This window comes from Hippocampus bargibanti, linkage group LG07, assembly GCF_051943395.1.
Source record: "Hippocampus bargibanti isolate YZ-2025 linkage group LG07, ASM5194339v1, whole genome shotgun sequence".
Lineage (NCBI taxonomy): Eukaryota > Metazoa > Chordata > Actinopteri > Syngnathiformes > Syngnathidae > Hippocampus > Hippocampus bargibanti.
Genome location: NC_142740.1, coordinates 27,485,258 through 27,501,257, shown reverse-complemented (window position 1 = coordinate 27,501,257; position 16,000 = coordinate 27,485,258). Strand labels below are relative to the sequence as shown.

The 16,000-nt window shown below is 45.0% G+C and overlaps 2 protein-coding genes across 5 annotated transcripts in view; one reads left to right on the top strand and one right to left on the bottom strand.

The window, feature by feature from the left end:
* The window catches only part of LOC148896047 (C-type mannose receptor 2-like), a 93,593-nt gene that overhangs the window by 9,107 nt on the left and 68,486 nt on the right, over positions 1-16,000 (bottom strand). The window contains exon 1 of one of the 2 annotated variants that reach the window (XM_089000022.1): positions 420-555. The exons of the other annotated variant lie outside the window; for it this stretch is intronic. Coding sequence (XP_088856148.1) covers positions 420-492 — 73 coding nt within the window. The 5' untranslated portion in view covers positions 493-555. Of the gene's footprint in view, positions 1-419; positions 556-16,000 lie in introns of those variants that run through there. 2 annotated transcript variants of the gene reach the window in all.
* The window catches only part of LOC148896045 (bifunctional glutamate/proline--tRNA ligase-like), an 85,100-nt gene continuing 78,657 nt past the window's right edge, over positions 9,558-16,000 (top strand). For 2 of the 3 annotated variants that reach the window (XM_089000025.1, XM_089000024.1), the window contains exon 1: positions 9,558-10,174. In XM_089000025.1, coding sequence (XP_088856151.1) covers positions 9,559-10,174 — 616 coding nt within the window. In that variant the 5' untranslated portion in view covers position 9,558. The remainder of the gene's footprint in view (positions 10,175-16,000) is intronic. The other variant, XM_089000026.1, reaches the window with a different exon arrangement.

The window sequence follows — 16,000 nt, the reverse complement described above, 5'->3', positions numbered from 1 at the left end:
AATATAATAATACTACTGCTAATAATAATAATACTATAATACTAATAATCAGAATCAGAAAAACCCTTATTCGTCCCACAATGGGGAAATTTGCAATAATAATAATAATAATAATAATAATAATAATAATAATAATAATAATAATAATAATAATAATAATAATAATAAATTCCATTTATAAGCACCCTTCAAAACAATTTTTTTTTTTTGCATTTGTGTGGCAAGTTGTAGACTGTCCATTCATTATTTTTGGTAGTAAATTAATTTGGATTGGATTGACTTTTCTTTTTCTTCAGCAACAAGTTGGTTTTTGCTTTTTTTGTCATCTTTCACTTGGCATTTCAAATTGCGACAAATTTCCGCATTGTGGGAGGATTTCAGGCTTTCTGATTCTTAATAAATAAAGGGAGGATTCTCACCGATGGCAAGCAGGGTCGCAAGGCCGCAGAGTATGAGCACAAGCCATCCGAGGGCTTTGTTCTTCTTCTTCATCTTTGACCTCGAGGGGAAAAAAAAGCTGGTTGGAGACAACAAGCAACTATACTCAGGAGTCGCGCTGCGAGCACTTTATATCCCGATGCACGAGGGGAGGTGCGAGACATCCAATTTGCTTCGTCAGGGAGGGCGCGGCTTTATGATGACCCCCGCGCGTCATGACGACTCGTGACTCGCTCCTCTGTGAGAGAGAGAAAGAAAATAATCATCATAAAGCCCCACGCGATATATAGTGACAACAGTGATGTCAATCACGTCTGCTTTCTTTCTAGATTGTTCCACCTGACACGATGTGCAATTCATCTGACGAACGAAACATTTTGGCGCAGTTTCAGCCGATGCGCACGCACGTGTATTGCGCGTGGAGAAAACGTTGTTTTTATCAATTGCCCCCCAATGTCCGCTGCTGCAGATTGGACGGACATGTTTAGTTTCATCAATCGGGAGATTTTGGTCGTGGCGCGCGCGACCCCGCGGTGCATGCGTGCTCCAATCGCGGGAGCGTTACAAAAGAAGTCAATAAAAGACACGTCCTATCCTTTCAAATGCCATTCGGGGTTTACAGTTGAATTTATGGATCTGTGTATTGTTCTTTCATGGTCGAGTGTCACGTTTAGACGTGCTTTCATTCTTGATACCTTGAATGAGTCCAAAAAAAAAACGTCTTTTCTTTTTCTTTTCTTTTCCTTCCACATGTTGCACGTCGTGGCCGGAACGTGCTGTACCTTGTCGGACTGCATGCGTGAACTTGAAGGCGTGACATCGGTCAACAAGCATTTCACCTGTTATGCCCCCCCCCCTCCCCCCCCAAAAACAAACCAAAAAATGGGATCAAGTCGGCCCGCAATTTTGCGTGTTTTTGTCATGCAAACATTGAGCTAAAGCCGACCACCCGAGAGGATTTCTCCTCATCAAGTTCAACGAGAGCGTCGACGTGCACGTGGACATCCTTGATGTCTTGTGTGGAGGCGACACGATCCCACCCGCCATTTTTTGAAGAGTTGGCGGTCAACCGACAGGAAGAACCGAGTCAACGTCCACGCGAGGAAAAAAACAACAACAACAACAATAACGCGTTGATAGAAGGTGATATCTCTTGGCTTATCTCTTCCAATTCAAGTCACCGATTTTTATTTCTTTTTTTTTTAAAGAGACAAATATTTGTCCAGTGTCTTTTTTTACAGCCTGACATGATGTCGGCTTGTGTGGTTTTTCCTCGTTGGAGTTTGTCCTGCACGCGCTCGCGCGCTTCCCTTTTTTTGTCCAGACAATTAACTTTCTTTTGCAGCGTGTGAGGGGGAGAGTCAGAATGTTCTGGAAATGAATGAAAAAGTGACGACAGGCCGCTCGTCTTTGGGCTTGCTTCATGCACGCATCAACAAAAGAGAGAAAAAAAAAGCTTATACTCTGCTGTTATAAACCAAAAGATTTCTCTGATAAGTGTATACTTGATTGAACACCAGGGAATATATATATATATATATATATATATATATATATATATATATATATATATATATATATATATATATATATATATATATATATATATATATATATACTCCCTAGCTCAGACATGGGCAAACTACGGCCCGCGGGCCACATACGGCCCGTTAGGCTTTTCAATCTGGCCCGCCGAACTTGCCCAAATTATAGTACAAACAGTGTCTAAAACTCATGACAAAAAGTTAGTGGACAACAGGGCAGTTAACTGAAAAGTTGCCTGCCCCATTTTTCCCAACTTGAAGCAAAATGAGACCAATCCCATTAAGAAACATTGTCACAAAATATAAAGTTTTTTTTTTTAATCAAGAATGTACCTACAAAAAATGCTACCTTGCTTAATTTACGGCAAATGCACATGGCTGTAAATTTTGCTACAGTAGTCGATTCTCACGGTGGTGCACAATGCAACGTTTGCAATTACTTCCTACGAGCCACTAAGCCTCTTTCATAAATCTCAAGTACACTTTACAGTCACGGTTTAATGTAAATTTACGTTTTGTAGCGTCACATATGTTGTTAGCTTCTTTTGAATCTTTCTTCTGGGCTGTGGTTCTGTGCATCTATTTTGGAAAATGATATGCAATTGCACGACTTTATAACGCTTGCGAAAGTCCGGAAGAGAGAAGCAGGCTTCTGATTGGCTGCCGTGCCGAGTCTGCAAATTTCAACTGCAGGTAGCGTACGTCGGTGTGATCGGCGACGGTACACGTGTATTGTTAGCGCGTGAAGGCGAGGGCGTCAGTGAGGAGTTTGTTGAGCGCGCGGTCAGGACAAACCAACTATGATTTGGCGGAATTTAACACAAGTAGGTATTATTGAGCTTGAATATTTCATTGTGGAATAATATGTTTTGAATGTTGAAAGTGATTCCATTTTTCAATAAATGTTGATTTCTCAACTTTGCACCTTCGATTGAAACTCATTAATAACAGACGCAATCTTGATAAATCACAGTTGTTACATGTTATTTTAATCTATTTCCATTTCCTCCTCCAAGTATCTGCGAAATAGTCTGTAAATGCCATATCTTGCATATTCCTTGAGACAAATTTATTAACTGATCAGGGATATTTTTCACATTTGAAAGACAGTTACTAAATTGGGTTGTAGTGTTCTTACTGTGCTATGAGGTTTGTACATACTACATTTAAAGGACAACCGGCACCATTTTTTGTTTTTGTTTCCCACTGACATCAGAAAAACGTTTTATAGCATCTATAATACCCAAAACAGGCAGGCTGATATTTTTAGTTAAATGAAAAACACCAATAAAAATGACTTCAAAATGAATCCGGAAATGGTCAGTTTCAGAAGGTTCCACCCCTCTGTTTGTGACGTCACGCCAAGACGTCTTGCCTTGCTCGAGAATCAAAACAATGGCTTCAGATTCGGAGAAGATGTTTTCTTGTTCTTGTTCTTCTGAAGAGGAAAGCATAAATGTTTGCAATTGATTCTAGGAGTCCTCCCATATCAATTCGAGCCATCAATGACAGCAATGTAGCACCCAGAAAAAGCAGAAGATGGCGCCCAAGCGCCGTTGGAAATGGGCTGATTTGTCAGCTGGGAATTTGTGTCAGCGAATATCAAATACAGTAAAGTCTCGTTATATGGATATTCAAGGGAGTCCGAAAAAATATCGATATAACCGGGACTATCGATATATCCGACCCTGTTTGCATGTAATTTTCTCCATGCGTGCATAGAAATAGTATCGATATAACCGGGACTATCGATATATCCGATATCGATATAACGAGACTTTACTGTAGTTGTCTTGGTGCAACACACAACGATTCACCATGGCGTTATTTATGTGTTGTGTTTTCCTTCTAATTTCGCCATCAACACGAAGTTTTCAGACCAAACAAAGTACCCAAAATGCATTGTATGTCGCTTTCTCGGTCAGGGGCGGTCCAAACGTGACGTCACATGGGGATCGTCATCAACTCGAAAACAAGACTTCATGAATATTCAGCGCAAGTCTTAAAAAGTAAAGTATAGCTATATGCTGTGGAATCTTTGTCAAATACGCTCAGTCGAAGTCATTTGAAGTGATTTTATAAATTATGGACATAACTTGTTCGGAGTATTTCCGGCCCAAACACTCCCTCCAAATGCTCCTGGCCCGGCCCCTCTGTCAAATTTTAGAACCCAATGCGGCCCGCGAGTCAAAAAGTTTGCCCACCCCTGCCCTAACTATACAAGTATACAGGGTGCAGATCAAGGTCAAAATGACGAATAAACAAATGATTCATGAACTGAAAAGAAGACGTGTTGCATGGTGGAATCCAAGATTAACCAATGAATCCAACGATTGAAAGCAAATCAGTCCCAAACAGGACATCACAAAGTGGAGGGAAACTCTGAAATGACCTCAAGAAGGTGATCATGCATGCATCCATCCATCCATCCACTGTTGCTTTGTTCCAAGCACTATCCAAGGCACTGCATGCTGCCTTCAAGTTGCAATTTGAACTACTCCTCTGCAAATGTATAATCCAGACAACAGTGTGCTCTTTATGTTTTGCTACATTGTTTCCTTTTCCCCCTCAGAGGGGGACGGGTATCGAGGGTCAGGGTGTTCTGCATGGAAAACAATGAAAAAGTGACGTCAAGCCGTTCGTGCACTGCTTTGACTCAGTTTCTACAATAAGTTCTACATGCAATACTTTGTTGTTTTTTTTTCTTTCATTCTAATCGAATTAGTGAGTGTAATGGACAGGTTAACGTGCACTTAGCAGATTGAATTTGATTGAAAACATGGTCACACATTCCAATCAAGGCAGAAAAAGCTATGTTGACTCGATTGCAAGATGGACTTTGGGACCGCTGTAGTTTCCCCCCCATGCAGTGTCGATTCGGTCCGGAGATAACCAACAATTTCCCATTTAGAAGTTTGTTTGAAATGGACACAAAACACCAACAAGCACGTTCACATCCATTGGATCACTCCCATGGAAGGAGGTCAGATGTCACTTTTCGGAGGCCTTTGACTTCAAAATAAAACATCAGATCTGTACCAGAGTGGCCCGGTTGAATAGCTGAGGTGCTCCTGTCCTCCCCCGGTGCTGATTTGGTCCAGAGAATACAAAGAATTTCCCACTTGGAAGGTTTTTTATTTAATGGACGACATGTCAGCATACATGCACTCAACTATGAAATGTGTTTTTTTTTGTTCTTTTAATCATAAAGTGTCCTCGGGTGCCTCCAAAGGCGCTTCGAGATCAAACGTATTATTATTATGATCAGAATCAAGCCTTTCATCGTCCCACAGTGGGACCCGTAATTACCCGGATACGTCCCGAGGCTCGTGTCAGGAAGGGCATCGGACGTCACAGCTTGGTCAAAACAAACATGCCAATCAAAGCTCTCAAGATGGAGGACACTGATTGGCTAAAGAAGAAGCTTGATGTCACGCCTTCAGCTTGACGCACGCAGTCTGCCGACAAAGCACCATGCAGGTGTCATTTGGAAACAATGTACTCTCTTGCGGTATTTCCACTTGGATACATTTACAAGCTTGGTGTTTGCGCTCAACATTTAGCTTGTAGCACATTTCGCCATGACGGCACTGATCCACCGGTGAAAGAGAGGCTTTGATTCTCTCCTCTCTCATCTACAACTGCTTCATGTCATTCGGTGTTTGTGGTGTAGAGTACATGGGGGAAAGAAAGGCGTTAAGATTGTACTACTCTCCATGTTTTTTTGTGATGTTCCCGTTGTGTTTAATATTCTGCTTTGTGTTGACTGTAATGTCAACACAAATAAACATGGAGAGTCACAAATAAACATGGAGAGTTGTGCGATCTGAACGATTTCCCCCATGAACCCGACGCGACAAACAATGTCATGAATCAGACTTAGATGAAGGAGGAGAGGACCAAAGCCTTCTTTTCACCGGTGGATCAGAGCCGTCAATGTGCACGTCTGATACAGGCTAACTTTTCCAATCAATGGTAAAGCCTTCGCATCCATCCATGGACGAAAAGAGGTCGACAGTCAAAGCTGAGTCTTCAAACGTCTCGCTTCTCATCCAATTGGGTTTTGCACCCAAAATGGCGTGCAACGGTTTCTGCAACGGTCTAATGCAGAAAGATTTGAGATCAGAGAATGCTTTGAAAAGTTAACTGTGCCCTGTGATTGGCGAGAAACTGGTGCAAGGACGTCCCCTGCCGACTGTGCAAACGCAGCGGCGATGGGGGCCAACACGCCCCATGGCAGACAGATAGAGGTTTTTATCTTGAAAACAAAGCATATGCTACTTGATGTCGTATTTTACACATGACCTAGGGTTAGCATTATGCTGTCAAAGTTAAAAAGTGCTTTGAAAAGTCGCCTTGGAACGGATTAAAAAAAATGACATGAATTATAATGGAAAGTGCGGTTTCGGTTTTGGAACCAATCCATTTTCAAACAGGTTTTTGGAAAGAATGTGTGAGGTTTGGCTGCATTTGCAAGCGTGACTTGGGTCCGATTTTCTTTGGCGGGCAGGATTGGAGGTGCTTCGGCACGACATCCCGCGGAGGTCGCTTCCACCTCTTTTTATTTTTTTTTTGCGTGAGCGGATTGCAGGCGAGGCAGGCGGACACGTGTCGAGAATTGAGGCACTTTATTCCATGCAAGTGTCAATCAAATTGAGAGTGCCACAACTGGAAGGTAGAAGGTCCAGCGTTGGCATGGATTGAGGAGCATCTTTGTGCTCCATCGCGAACATTAGCATCATGGACTTTCACATTCTTTGCCATTCAGTCGTGAAGGATAAGGATGAGCTGGCGCGGGAGAAAAACATGGCGGCAGTGCCGCCAGCGCAATTGAGATGGTCGAATAGGGGCGAGGTTGTTCGGGCGCTCTGCCTGTAGCCCTTTGCCTTCCGGCAGCTTCCAGCCAAAGGTCATCATAGAGCGCCGCCGGGTCCTTGTGAGGCGGCCCCTTTGCTCTTTGCGCCTTCATGTCATCGATGGAAAAGGCATCATCAGAGATGAGCCGGTCGTCATGGCGCCGTGCATCCTTTGACGAAACACGCGCGCACAACCCTTTCCATTTCGCCTGCTGTACGTTGCAAATTGGAACCTTGGAGTGACCTTTATTGACCCTTCAGGAGTCTCGCTGTGGAGAAATGGACATTTCGCAGCAGCAACACGATGAAAGGAGAGGAAGGGAAAGGAAGAAGTCGAAGAAACAAAATACAGGAGCTGCCATCTTCAAGTCGAGAGAGCAAATAAACTCCAGTGGATCAGGGACGTCGTGGAGGAATGTGCACGTCTGCTAGAAGCTAAAGGTTGAAAGCAAACACCAAGTTGTCGTGTCCACTGACCAAAAGAGACCAAAAGTCTCCCATCTCCTGTCCCACGTCGATCCGCTTCAATTCCAAGCCGCGGACTGTCCCAACAGCAGCGACATCACCGCCGAACGACGCAGAGCTGTGAAAATGCTGCCCACGATGCTCCTCATCCCAAAAGCTTTGTCAGCAAACAAAAGTTGCGCCGGTTTGCTGACGAAGCTCTTCGGATGAGGAGCCAAACGTCCGACACCTTCCAAAAAGTACAGATGTTGGCTGAAGAAACCTTTTCACCGATTCCTCCGAATCAAAAACAGTGCTGGCTGGCCTCTTGGTAGTGGCGAAATGGCGCAACCATTCCTGCTTGAAGTGGCCGCTTTGCCTCATGGAGTTCTTTTGGCCCCGACAGAAACCAGCAAAGATGCCAAAGGAAGCAGCAAGCGACCCAAAGACCCGAGGCTTCCTATACACTTTTTTTTCACTTTATTTTCTGGCAGGCCCAACAAAATGTTGCCGTTTGACTCTGCCGGTGCGTGTGCGTGTACATCAATCTTGATGTCCTTTTGATGGAGCGAGGACGTTTTACGAGCTGTTCGTCAGCCGCACCGTCTCCCTTTTGTCTGACTTGTGATCATTTAAGGATGAGCAATCTCCATGTACTTAACAAGGACCACAAAAGCAACAATTCTTCAAAAACTAGCTCAAAAGCCAAGGTGTCACTCTTGACAGCACACAATCTTTCCACTCCCATTTAAATAACCGATCTAGGGTTAGCTATTACAGTAAAGTCTCGTTATATCGATATTCAAGGGAGTCCAAAAAAATATCGATATAACCGGGACTATCGATATATCCGAACCTGTTTGCATGTAATTTTCTCCGTGCGTGCATAGAAATAGTATCGTAATAAGCGGGACTATCGATATATCCGATATCGATATAACGAGACTTTACTGTATGTTATATATGGGTTAGGATATTTATTAACTATCTAGCAATCTATCCAGCTGGCAAGCAAGCTAATAGCTGGCTAGCTATTAGCTATCGAGCTGGCTGGCTATCTATTCAGCTAACTAGCTACCCATTAGATGTCTATTAGCTAGTTAGTTAGCTGGCTCTCTATTAGCTCTCTGGCTATCTGTAGTTATCTATACAGCTAGCTTGCTATCTATTTGCTAACTAGCTAGCTATTAGATAGCTAGCTCGTTAGCTGGCTATCTATTGCTATCTGTTAGCTCACTTGCTGGCTATTAGCTAGCTAGCTAGATTTCTATCTGAGTTATTTTGCGTTGAGTGAACACAGGCTCATGTGGCTGCCGCTGCTCACCCACAGAAAAACTGATCCAGCGACTTTGTGAGTTTTGAAAGGCGCTTACAAATGAAATGTATTATTATTATCATTATCATTATTCTTCTTTTTCTTCTTCTAACTATGTGTCAGGATTGTGGCAATCTGCGCCAATCGTCATGGACTTGCGCGGAGTTGCAAAGTTGCTCCAGTAGCTGTCAAAATGCGTCAATGAGGCGAGGGCGCCGCCCACATGCATCCCCGCAAGCAAGCGAGCGAGCGAGCGAGCGAGCGAGCGAGCATCCCCGCTCACATCCACATCTCGGCACTATTGGGAGTGATCAATCAGCCAGCCGTGCATGTTTTTGGAATCCTGAAAAGTGGAATCGTGTACTTGGACAACAGTCACGCAGGCCCGTGGGGACATCGCAAACTCCACACTGGGAGCTCGGAGCTGAAATTGAACCCGCTACCTCTGCACTGTGAGGCCAACGCGCTCACGTTTCATCACTTCCAATGATTTGGCCATCCCTACTGCACACAAATGCTCATCAGGCTTATGTTTCAAGACCATTCCACCTTTGAGCAGAAATGTGCTTGATCGAGACTAGACAGAATACAAGTGATCCTATTTCAAAGTTTCACACTTAGTTGGCGGAATACAAGGCCCGCAATGGAAGCGCGGAAAATCTGGGGTCAATCTGAGGTGAACAGACGCAGCCTGTTCAACTGTCATCCTCATGTAGAAGATCTGGCCTTGGACTAAATGTGATGTATTATTCAAAATAACTTATTCATCATGTGAAGATGAATATGAATAGTTTTCCGTTCCTCCCGATTGGTAAAAAGCCAGCCAAACCATTAGAATAAAAGTCAACTTGCCGAGTGCAGATGCAAGGTTACTGCTAGCTAGCCTGCACACGGCTCATTAGCTTCCACGCTTGCTTTCGGCTGGCTCTCTCAGAAGGCTAGATCCAAGATGGCGCCGCGAATGGCAGCCTCGGTCACACGCTCCCTAGTATTGTTCCTGGTTTTGTCATTTTCATTTGTTTTTTGCGATCCTACGCGACTCAGTTACACGAGGGAAGAGTTACTGAGCATTGGGGAATCCACTCTTGGACTATTTTCACCGACACACCAAAATCTACAAGGTTTTTCGGGGCTGCTCGCGAGCGGCGTAGCAGCTCTGTACGGAGCTTTGAGACGCCGGCGTAGGAGGGGCAAGCGAGCCGGCGTTCTCGTCAAGCTTCGGCAGCGTGGATTTCGAACGCCGCTCCCATCGATCCACCTCGCTAATCTACGCTCACTACCAAACAAGATGGACGAACTTCTGCTTCTCACAAAGACCAATAAAACGTTCGCCCGCTCTGCTGCGCTGTGCTTCACTGAGACTTGGCTCAGTGACCGCCACCCGGATTCCGCACTACACCTACCCGGATTCCGTCTCCTTCGGGCCGACCGTGATACGGAGCAATCGGGGAAAACCAAAGGCGGTGGACTATGCTTCATCAACGAAGAATGGTGCACCGATGTCACGATGCCCGACGCACACTGCAGCCCTGGCTTGGAATCGCCGTCTCTCAACTGCAAGCCATTCTACTCGCCACGTGAGTTCGCTTCCTTTATTCTCGTCGCCGTGTACATCGCGCCACAAGCTAATGCTAACGCGTGTAAACAAACGCTAGCGGACCATGTAAACAAACTCGAACTAAAACATCCAGAGTCACCCCTGATCGTTTTGGCCGATTTTAGTCAAACGCGTTTAAACCGCGAACTTCCTAAATATAAGCAGCATATTGACTGTTTGACCAGAGGAGAAAACATTCTAGATGATTGTTACACAGCACTCAAAGAGTCATACCGATCTGTTGCGCGTGCAGCTTTGGGTCTTTCTGACCACTATTTAATCCACTTAATTCCCACATAGAGACAGAAACTCAAATGTGTAAAACCGGTAGTCAAGACAGTTAAAACATGGACAGATGAAGCAAAGTTATCGCTACAAGAATGCTTAGACTGCACTGATTGGAGCGTCTTTGAAACTTCAACGGGCACATTGGATGAATACACAGGCACTGTAACATCATACATCAGTTTCTGTGAGGACATGTGTGTACCAACAAAGTCCTTCCGCTCATTCAACAACAACAAGCCATGGTTCACTCCCAAACTCAGGCAGCTTAGGAAAGAGAAAGAATCCGCATTTAAAAGCGGCGATCGAGCAGTTTACAAACTCGCCCGAAACAGACTGACGAAGGAAATTAACATCGCAAAGAAACGTTATGCGGAGAGGCTTAACAAACAGTTCTCCGCTAACGACTCTGCATCGGTGTGGAATGGCCTGAAAGCAATAACAAATTATCGTTTACCTTCCCCCCAAGCAGTGTACAACAATGGTATGGCTGATGAGTTAAATACATACTTTTGCCCATTTGAAAAGGACACCCCCATTTCCCCGGTCTGCCCACCATTACCAGAAACTAGCGTATCTCCGCCCTCTGCCCTACAGATCCACGAACTGGACGTTAGACGGCTCTTCAAGCAGCAGAAGATCAAGAAAGCTGCAGGACCTGACAGTGTGTCCCCCTCCTGCCTGAGAGTCTGCGCTGACCAGCTGGCTCCGGTCTTCACACAAATCTTCAACAGATCCCTGGAGCAGTGTGAAGTCCCATCCTGCTTCAAACAGTCTACTATCGTCCCAGTTCCAAAGAATCCAGCACCCTCGGGATCGAACGACTATAGACCTGTCGCTCTGACGTCTGTGGTCATGAAGTCCTTTGAACGCCTCGTGCTGAACCACCTAAAGAACATCACCGGACCTCTGCTAGATCCTCTTCAGTTTGCCTACCGGGCATACAGGTCTGTGGAGGATGCAGTCAACATCGGACTGCACCACATCCTCGACCACCTTGACAACACAGGAACCTACGCAAGGATCCTGTTTGTGGACTACAGCTCTGCGTTCAATACCATCATCCCAGAACTCCTCATCCCCAAACTTCTCCAGCTTGGTGTGTCCCCCACGATCTGCCAGTGGACCCTCAGCTTCCTGACAGGACGGACACAACAGGTCAGACTGGGAAATATATCATCCACAACACGAACCGCGAGCACCGGAGCCCCGCAGGGATGCGTCCTCTCTCCGTTGCTCTTCTCTCTCTACACGAACGACTGCACCTCAACGCACCCAGCTGTCAAATTGATAAAGTTGGCAGACGACACCACGGTCATCGGTCTCATCAAAGACGGCGACGAGTCTGCGTACCGACAACAAGTGGAGCAGCTGGAGCTCTGGTGCAGCCGTCACAACCTGGAGCTGAACACGCTCAAGACAGTTGAGATGATCGTGGACTTCAGGAAACATCCATCACCACAGCTACCCCTCACACTATCCAACTGCCTGGTGTCAACCGTCGAGACCTTCAAGTTCCTGGGAATCACAGTCTCCCAGGACATGAAGTGGGAGGTCAACACCAACTCTATCCTGAAAAAGGCCCAACAGAGAATGTACTTCCTGAGGCTGCTAAAGAAGCATGGCCTGCCACAGGAGGTGCTGCAACATTTCTACACGGCTGTCATCCAATCCATCCTGTGTTCTTCCATCACCGTTTGGTTCGGGGCCGCCACAAAAATGGACAAAATCCGACTTCAACGGACAGTTAGGACGGCGGAAAAAATCATTGGCACCGCCCTACCCACTCTCGAGGACTTGCACACTGCAAGAATCCAAACTAGGGCGCGGAAAATCCTACTGGACCCTCCGCACCCTGCCCACCACCTTTTCCAGCTACTCCCCTCAGGCAGGCGCTACCGATCCATGCGCACCAAATCCAGCAGACATTTAAACAGCTTCTTCCCGCCGTCGCCATTAACTCTTTGAACTCTTTCAACAGTAGCCAAAATGGAACTGTATAGTGCCACTTAGCAGTTTTTTTTTTTTTGACAACGATACTAGTGCAGCGTGTTCTACCGGAAACAAATTCTTTGTGTGTTCTACATACTTGGCAATAAAGATGATTCCGATTCTGAAGTATATTGATGCTAACGTTAGCATGGGCTTGCCATAGTAGCACTCGACTGTTTGGTCCATGCTATTGTTTGATTGCAAATGACAATGTATCAAATGAGAAGCTGTTCTCTCCGCAAAGTCCAATCAACCTGATTTGTTTTGACTCGTCCGCTTGTTCAAAAGGGGGCGTCGACCTGTTTCGACATCAAACGGCACCGAAATCAAGATCGTCGCATCAAAATGACATGGATTCTAATGGAAAGTGCCGTTTCAGGTTTTCAACCAATCCATTGTCACAAAGATGCTAATGTGCGTGACAGACAGCACAGATGAAATGACGGTCGGTCGGTCCTCTCGGAACCGGCGTGCCAGGCACTTCTTGGATCTTCGTTCAAAAGTGAGTGTCAAGTCAAAGTCAGCTTTCTTGTCAAATGAGCTCACAGCAGATGAAAGGGCGGCCGGCGCTCTCTCTCCAATGTGTTCAAAGCACAAGCAAGCGTTCGTCATCGCAAGCGCAATTGACATCGTTGAATCGGAACTGCTGATTCAGAAACGACATGAACAGTCATCGCTAACTGAAAACCATCCACTGAAACACGCCCTCATCATTCAAAGGGAAAGTGACATCATCAATCCAAAATATGAATGGATGAAAGAAAAGCCCAACAGGAAGGCGTCAGAAGAAGAAAAGGGATGTGTTTGGCATCGGCAGGCCTACAGGCACATCAAGATGGCGGCCGCGCGGCCATAAATAAATAAGGTAAATAAGGTAAGGTCATAAATAAGCTACAACAAGATACATCAATAAGGTAAGGCTAGTTGAAAATGATGTTTTCTGGGGACCTGGGAACGGATTATTGGCATTTTAATGGTTTCCTGTGGGAAATGAATGTTTGGAATCGACACCCTTACACACACTTTCTGGGAAGCAATTAAGTTGGTAAGCCAAGCTATCACTATACTGTAGAATTTTCAACAGAAGGAGCTTTCAAGGAGGAAAGGATGGATTATTTGGAAAGAAGCCCTCCCTTCAAGCAAACAGCAGCCAAGAGGAAAGGCTGTCAAACCAGGCGCCAACAAGACATCAGAGAAAACAAAACAGAATGGAAAAAAAAGCACACTCATAGATGACGTGCAAAAAAAAAAGGAGGACGGGAAAGGTTTACACGCAGTCACATCGGGAAAAAAACCAGAGTGGAAACGCTTCTCTTGACAAAATGCAAGCTGTAGTTGATCACAGCCCAAAACGATCCACTTGACGGAATACATTTGGAGATGTCCATCTTCAAAACCTCAGATGGACAACAAGAAGGCTTTTCCACGGCGACAGTCTGACCTTTGGGCCAATCGCACGCCTTTCGCGCAACTTTGCATTTTCTGGATCAATTCAATCTTTGTCGGCGCTGGCGGCCATTTTGTTGCGCTCGACGACGACGGCGGCGGCGGCAAACTCACGGGAAGTTTTGTTGAAAGTGCGAAACGAAGCCGCTGCGGCGTCCGCACGGGAAGTGCGCCGTCTTGCGGCAACTTTTCACGTAGCAGCCCACGCAGGCGCCCTTCTTCTTGCACGCCTGCAAGACGCGCCCGCCGTCAGTCGCCGTCAACATGGCCGACGCCGCCGCTGGTTCCACTCAACCTGGAAGTAACTCATATAGATAGAAAGCGAGCTAGCTAGCTAGCTCGCTCATAGATACAGTAATAATAGATAGAAGACCAAGTCCAAGCTGACCAGGCAGAAGATGTCGCCCCGCACGGTGATTTTGTCCCCAAACAAGGCCGGGTCGTCCTGGCATCTTCGGCACAGGACCCAGCCTGGGGGCGGGGCATAAAAAGACAACAAATCATCATCATGATAATAATAATATATTTCATTTCTAAGCGCCGCCTTTCAAAACTGTCACGGTCACTTTACAGTCACAGGATCAGATTTTCTGTGGGTGAGCAGCGGCAGCCACCTGCGCCTGCGTTCACTACACCCAGAAGTAACTCAAATAGATAGAAAGCTAGCCAATAGATAGCCAATCGATAGCTAAGAGATAGCCAGCCAGCTAGATAGGAAAGACAGCCAGATGCACCATAGAGCTAGATAGCTACATACTAACAGATAGCTAACTGATAGCTAATAAATAGCAAATATGAAATCCATGTCGTTTGTGCAATTTTTTGTTTTCACTTTTAAATGATCCTGCGGGCCTGATCAAACCTCCTTGGGGCCAAGTTCCAGACCGTGGGCCATATGTTTGACACTCATGCTTTCATAATCATCATCATCATCATATCGCCCAATCCAAAAGAGGGAACAAATTATCATGAAATACAGTGATACCTCAGCTCACGAACCTAATTGGTTCCCACAAAGTGTGTGTAAGGAAAAATTATCTTCCAAATATTAATTTCCCATAGGAAACCATTCAAATGAGAATAATCTGTGCCCAGGTCCCCTTTAAACCTCATTTTCTACTAAATAAGCCTTAAAACAACACAAAAGAAATCTGATTTCAGATATATTACATGTGCTAATGGATTGTAATGAAAAAACTAAAGTGTACTATATAATAAAGTGGTTTTATTTACCTTTGTCCATTTTACGCAGACGCAGATTTTTTTTCGAATCTTAAAAAATGCCGCAAATGGCAGCAACAGCCACGACGGTATAGGACTGTGTCACAACAACAGCGGGTCAGAGAGAGCAGCATACAGCAGTCAGTAGATTTACTTATTGTTATTTTTTTCATGTATTCATCCATTTTGAGACACTACTCCCCTCTAAATGCACAAAACTGAACATTGGTTCAGTAATAATAAATTCCATCTGAACATCATCTATAATTTAGGAATGAACTGTAGCTGGCTATCTAGCGAGCTATCGAGCAGTTTAGCTGGCAATTTAGCCAGCGAGCTAGATATTTATTTGCTGGCTAGCTGGATATCTACCTAGCGATCTATCTACAGTAAAGTCTCGTTATATCGATATGGGATATATCGATAGTCCCGCTTATTACGATACTATTTCTATGCACGCACGGAGAAAATTACATGCAAACAGGGTCGGATATATCGATAGTCCCGGTTATATCGATATTTTTTCGGACTCCCTTGAATATCGATATAACGAGACTAGGTCTACCTACCTACCTACCTACCTACCTACCTACCTACCTACCTACCTATCTGCTGGCTAGATAGCTTTCTATCTACAGTATTTGAGTTATTCCGGGTTGAGTGGACGCTAGCGCGTGTGGCTACCGCTGCTCACCCACAGAAAAATTTATCCTGTGACTGTAAAGTGACCTTGACAGTTTTGAAAGGCACTTAGAAATGAAATGTATTATTATTATTGTTATTATACGCATCCATACATGACCATTATGATACGTATACATGTACTCTACTGCCCTCCAGTGGTCATAATCTGTCATAGAAA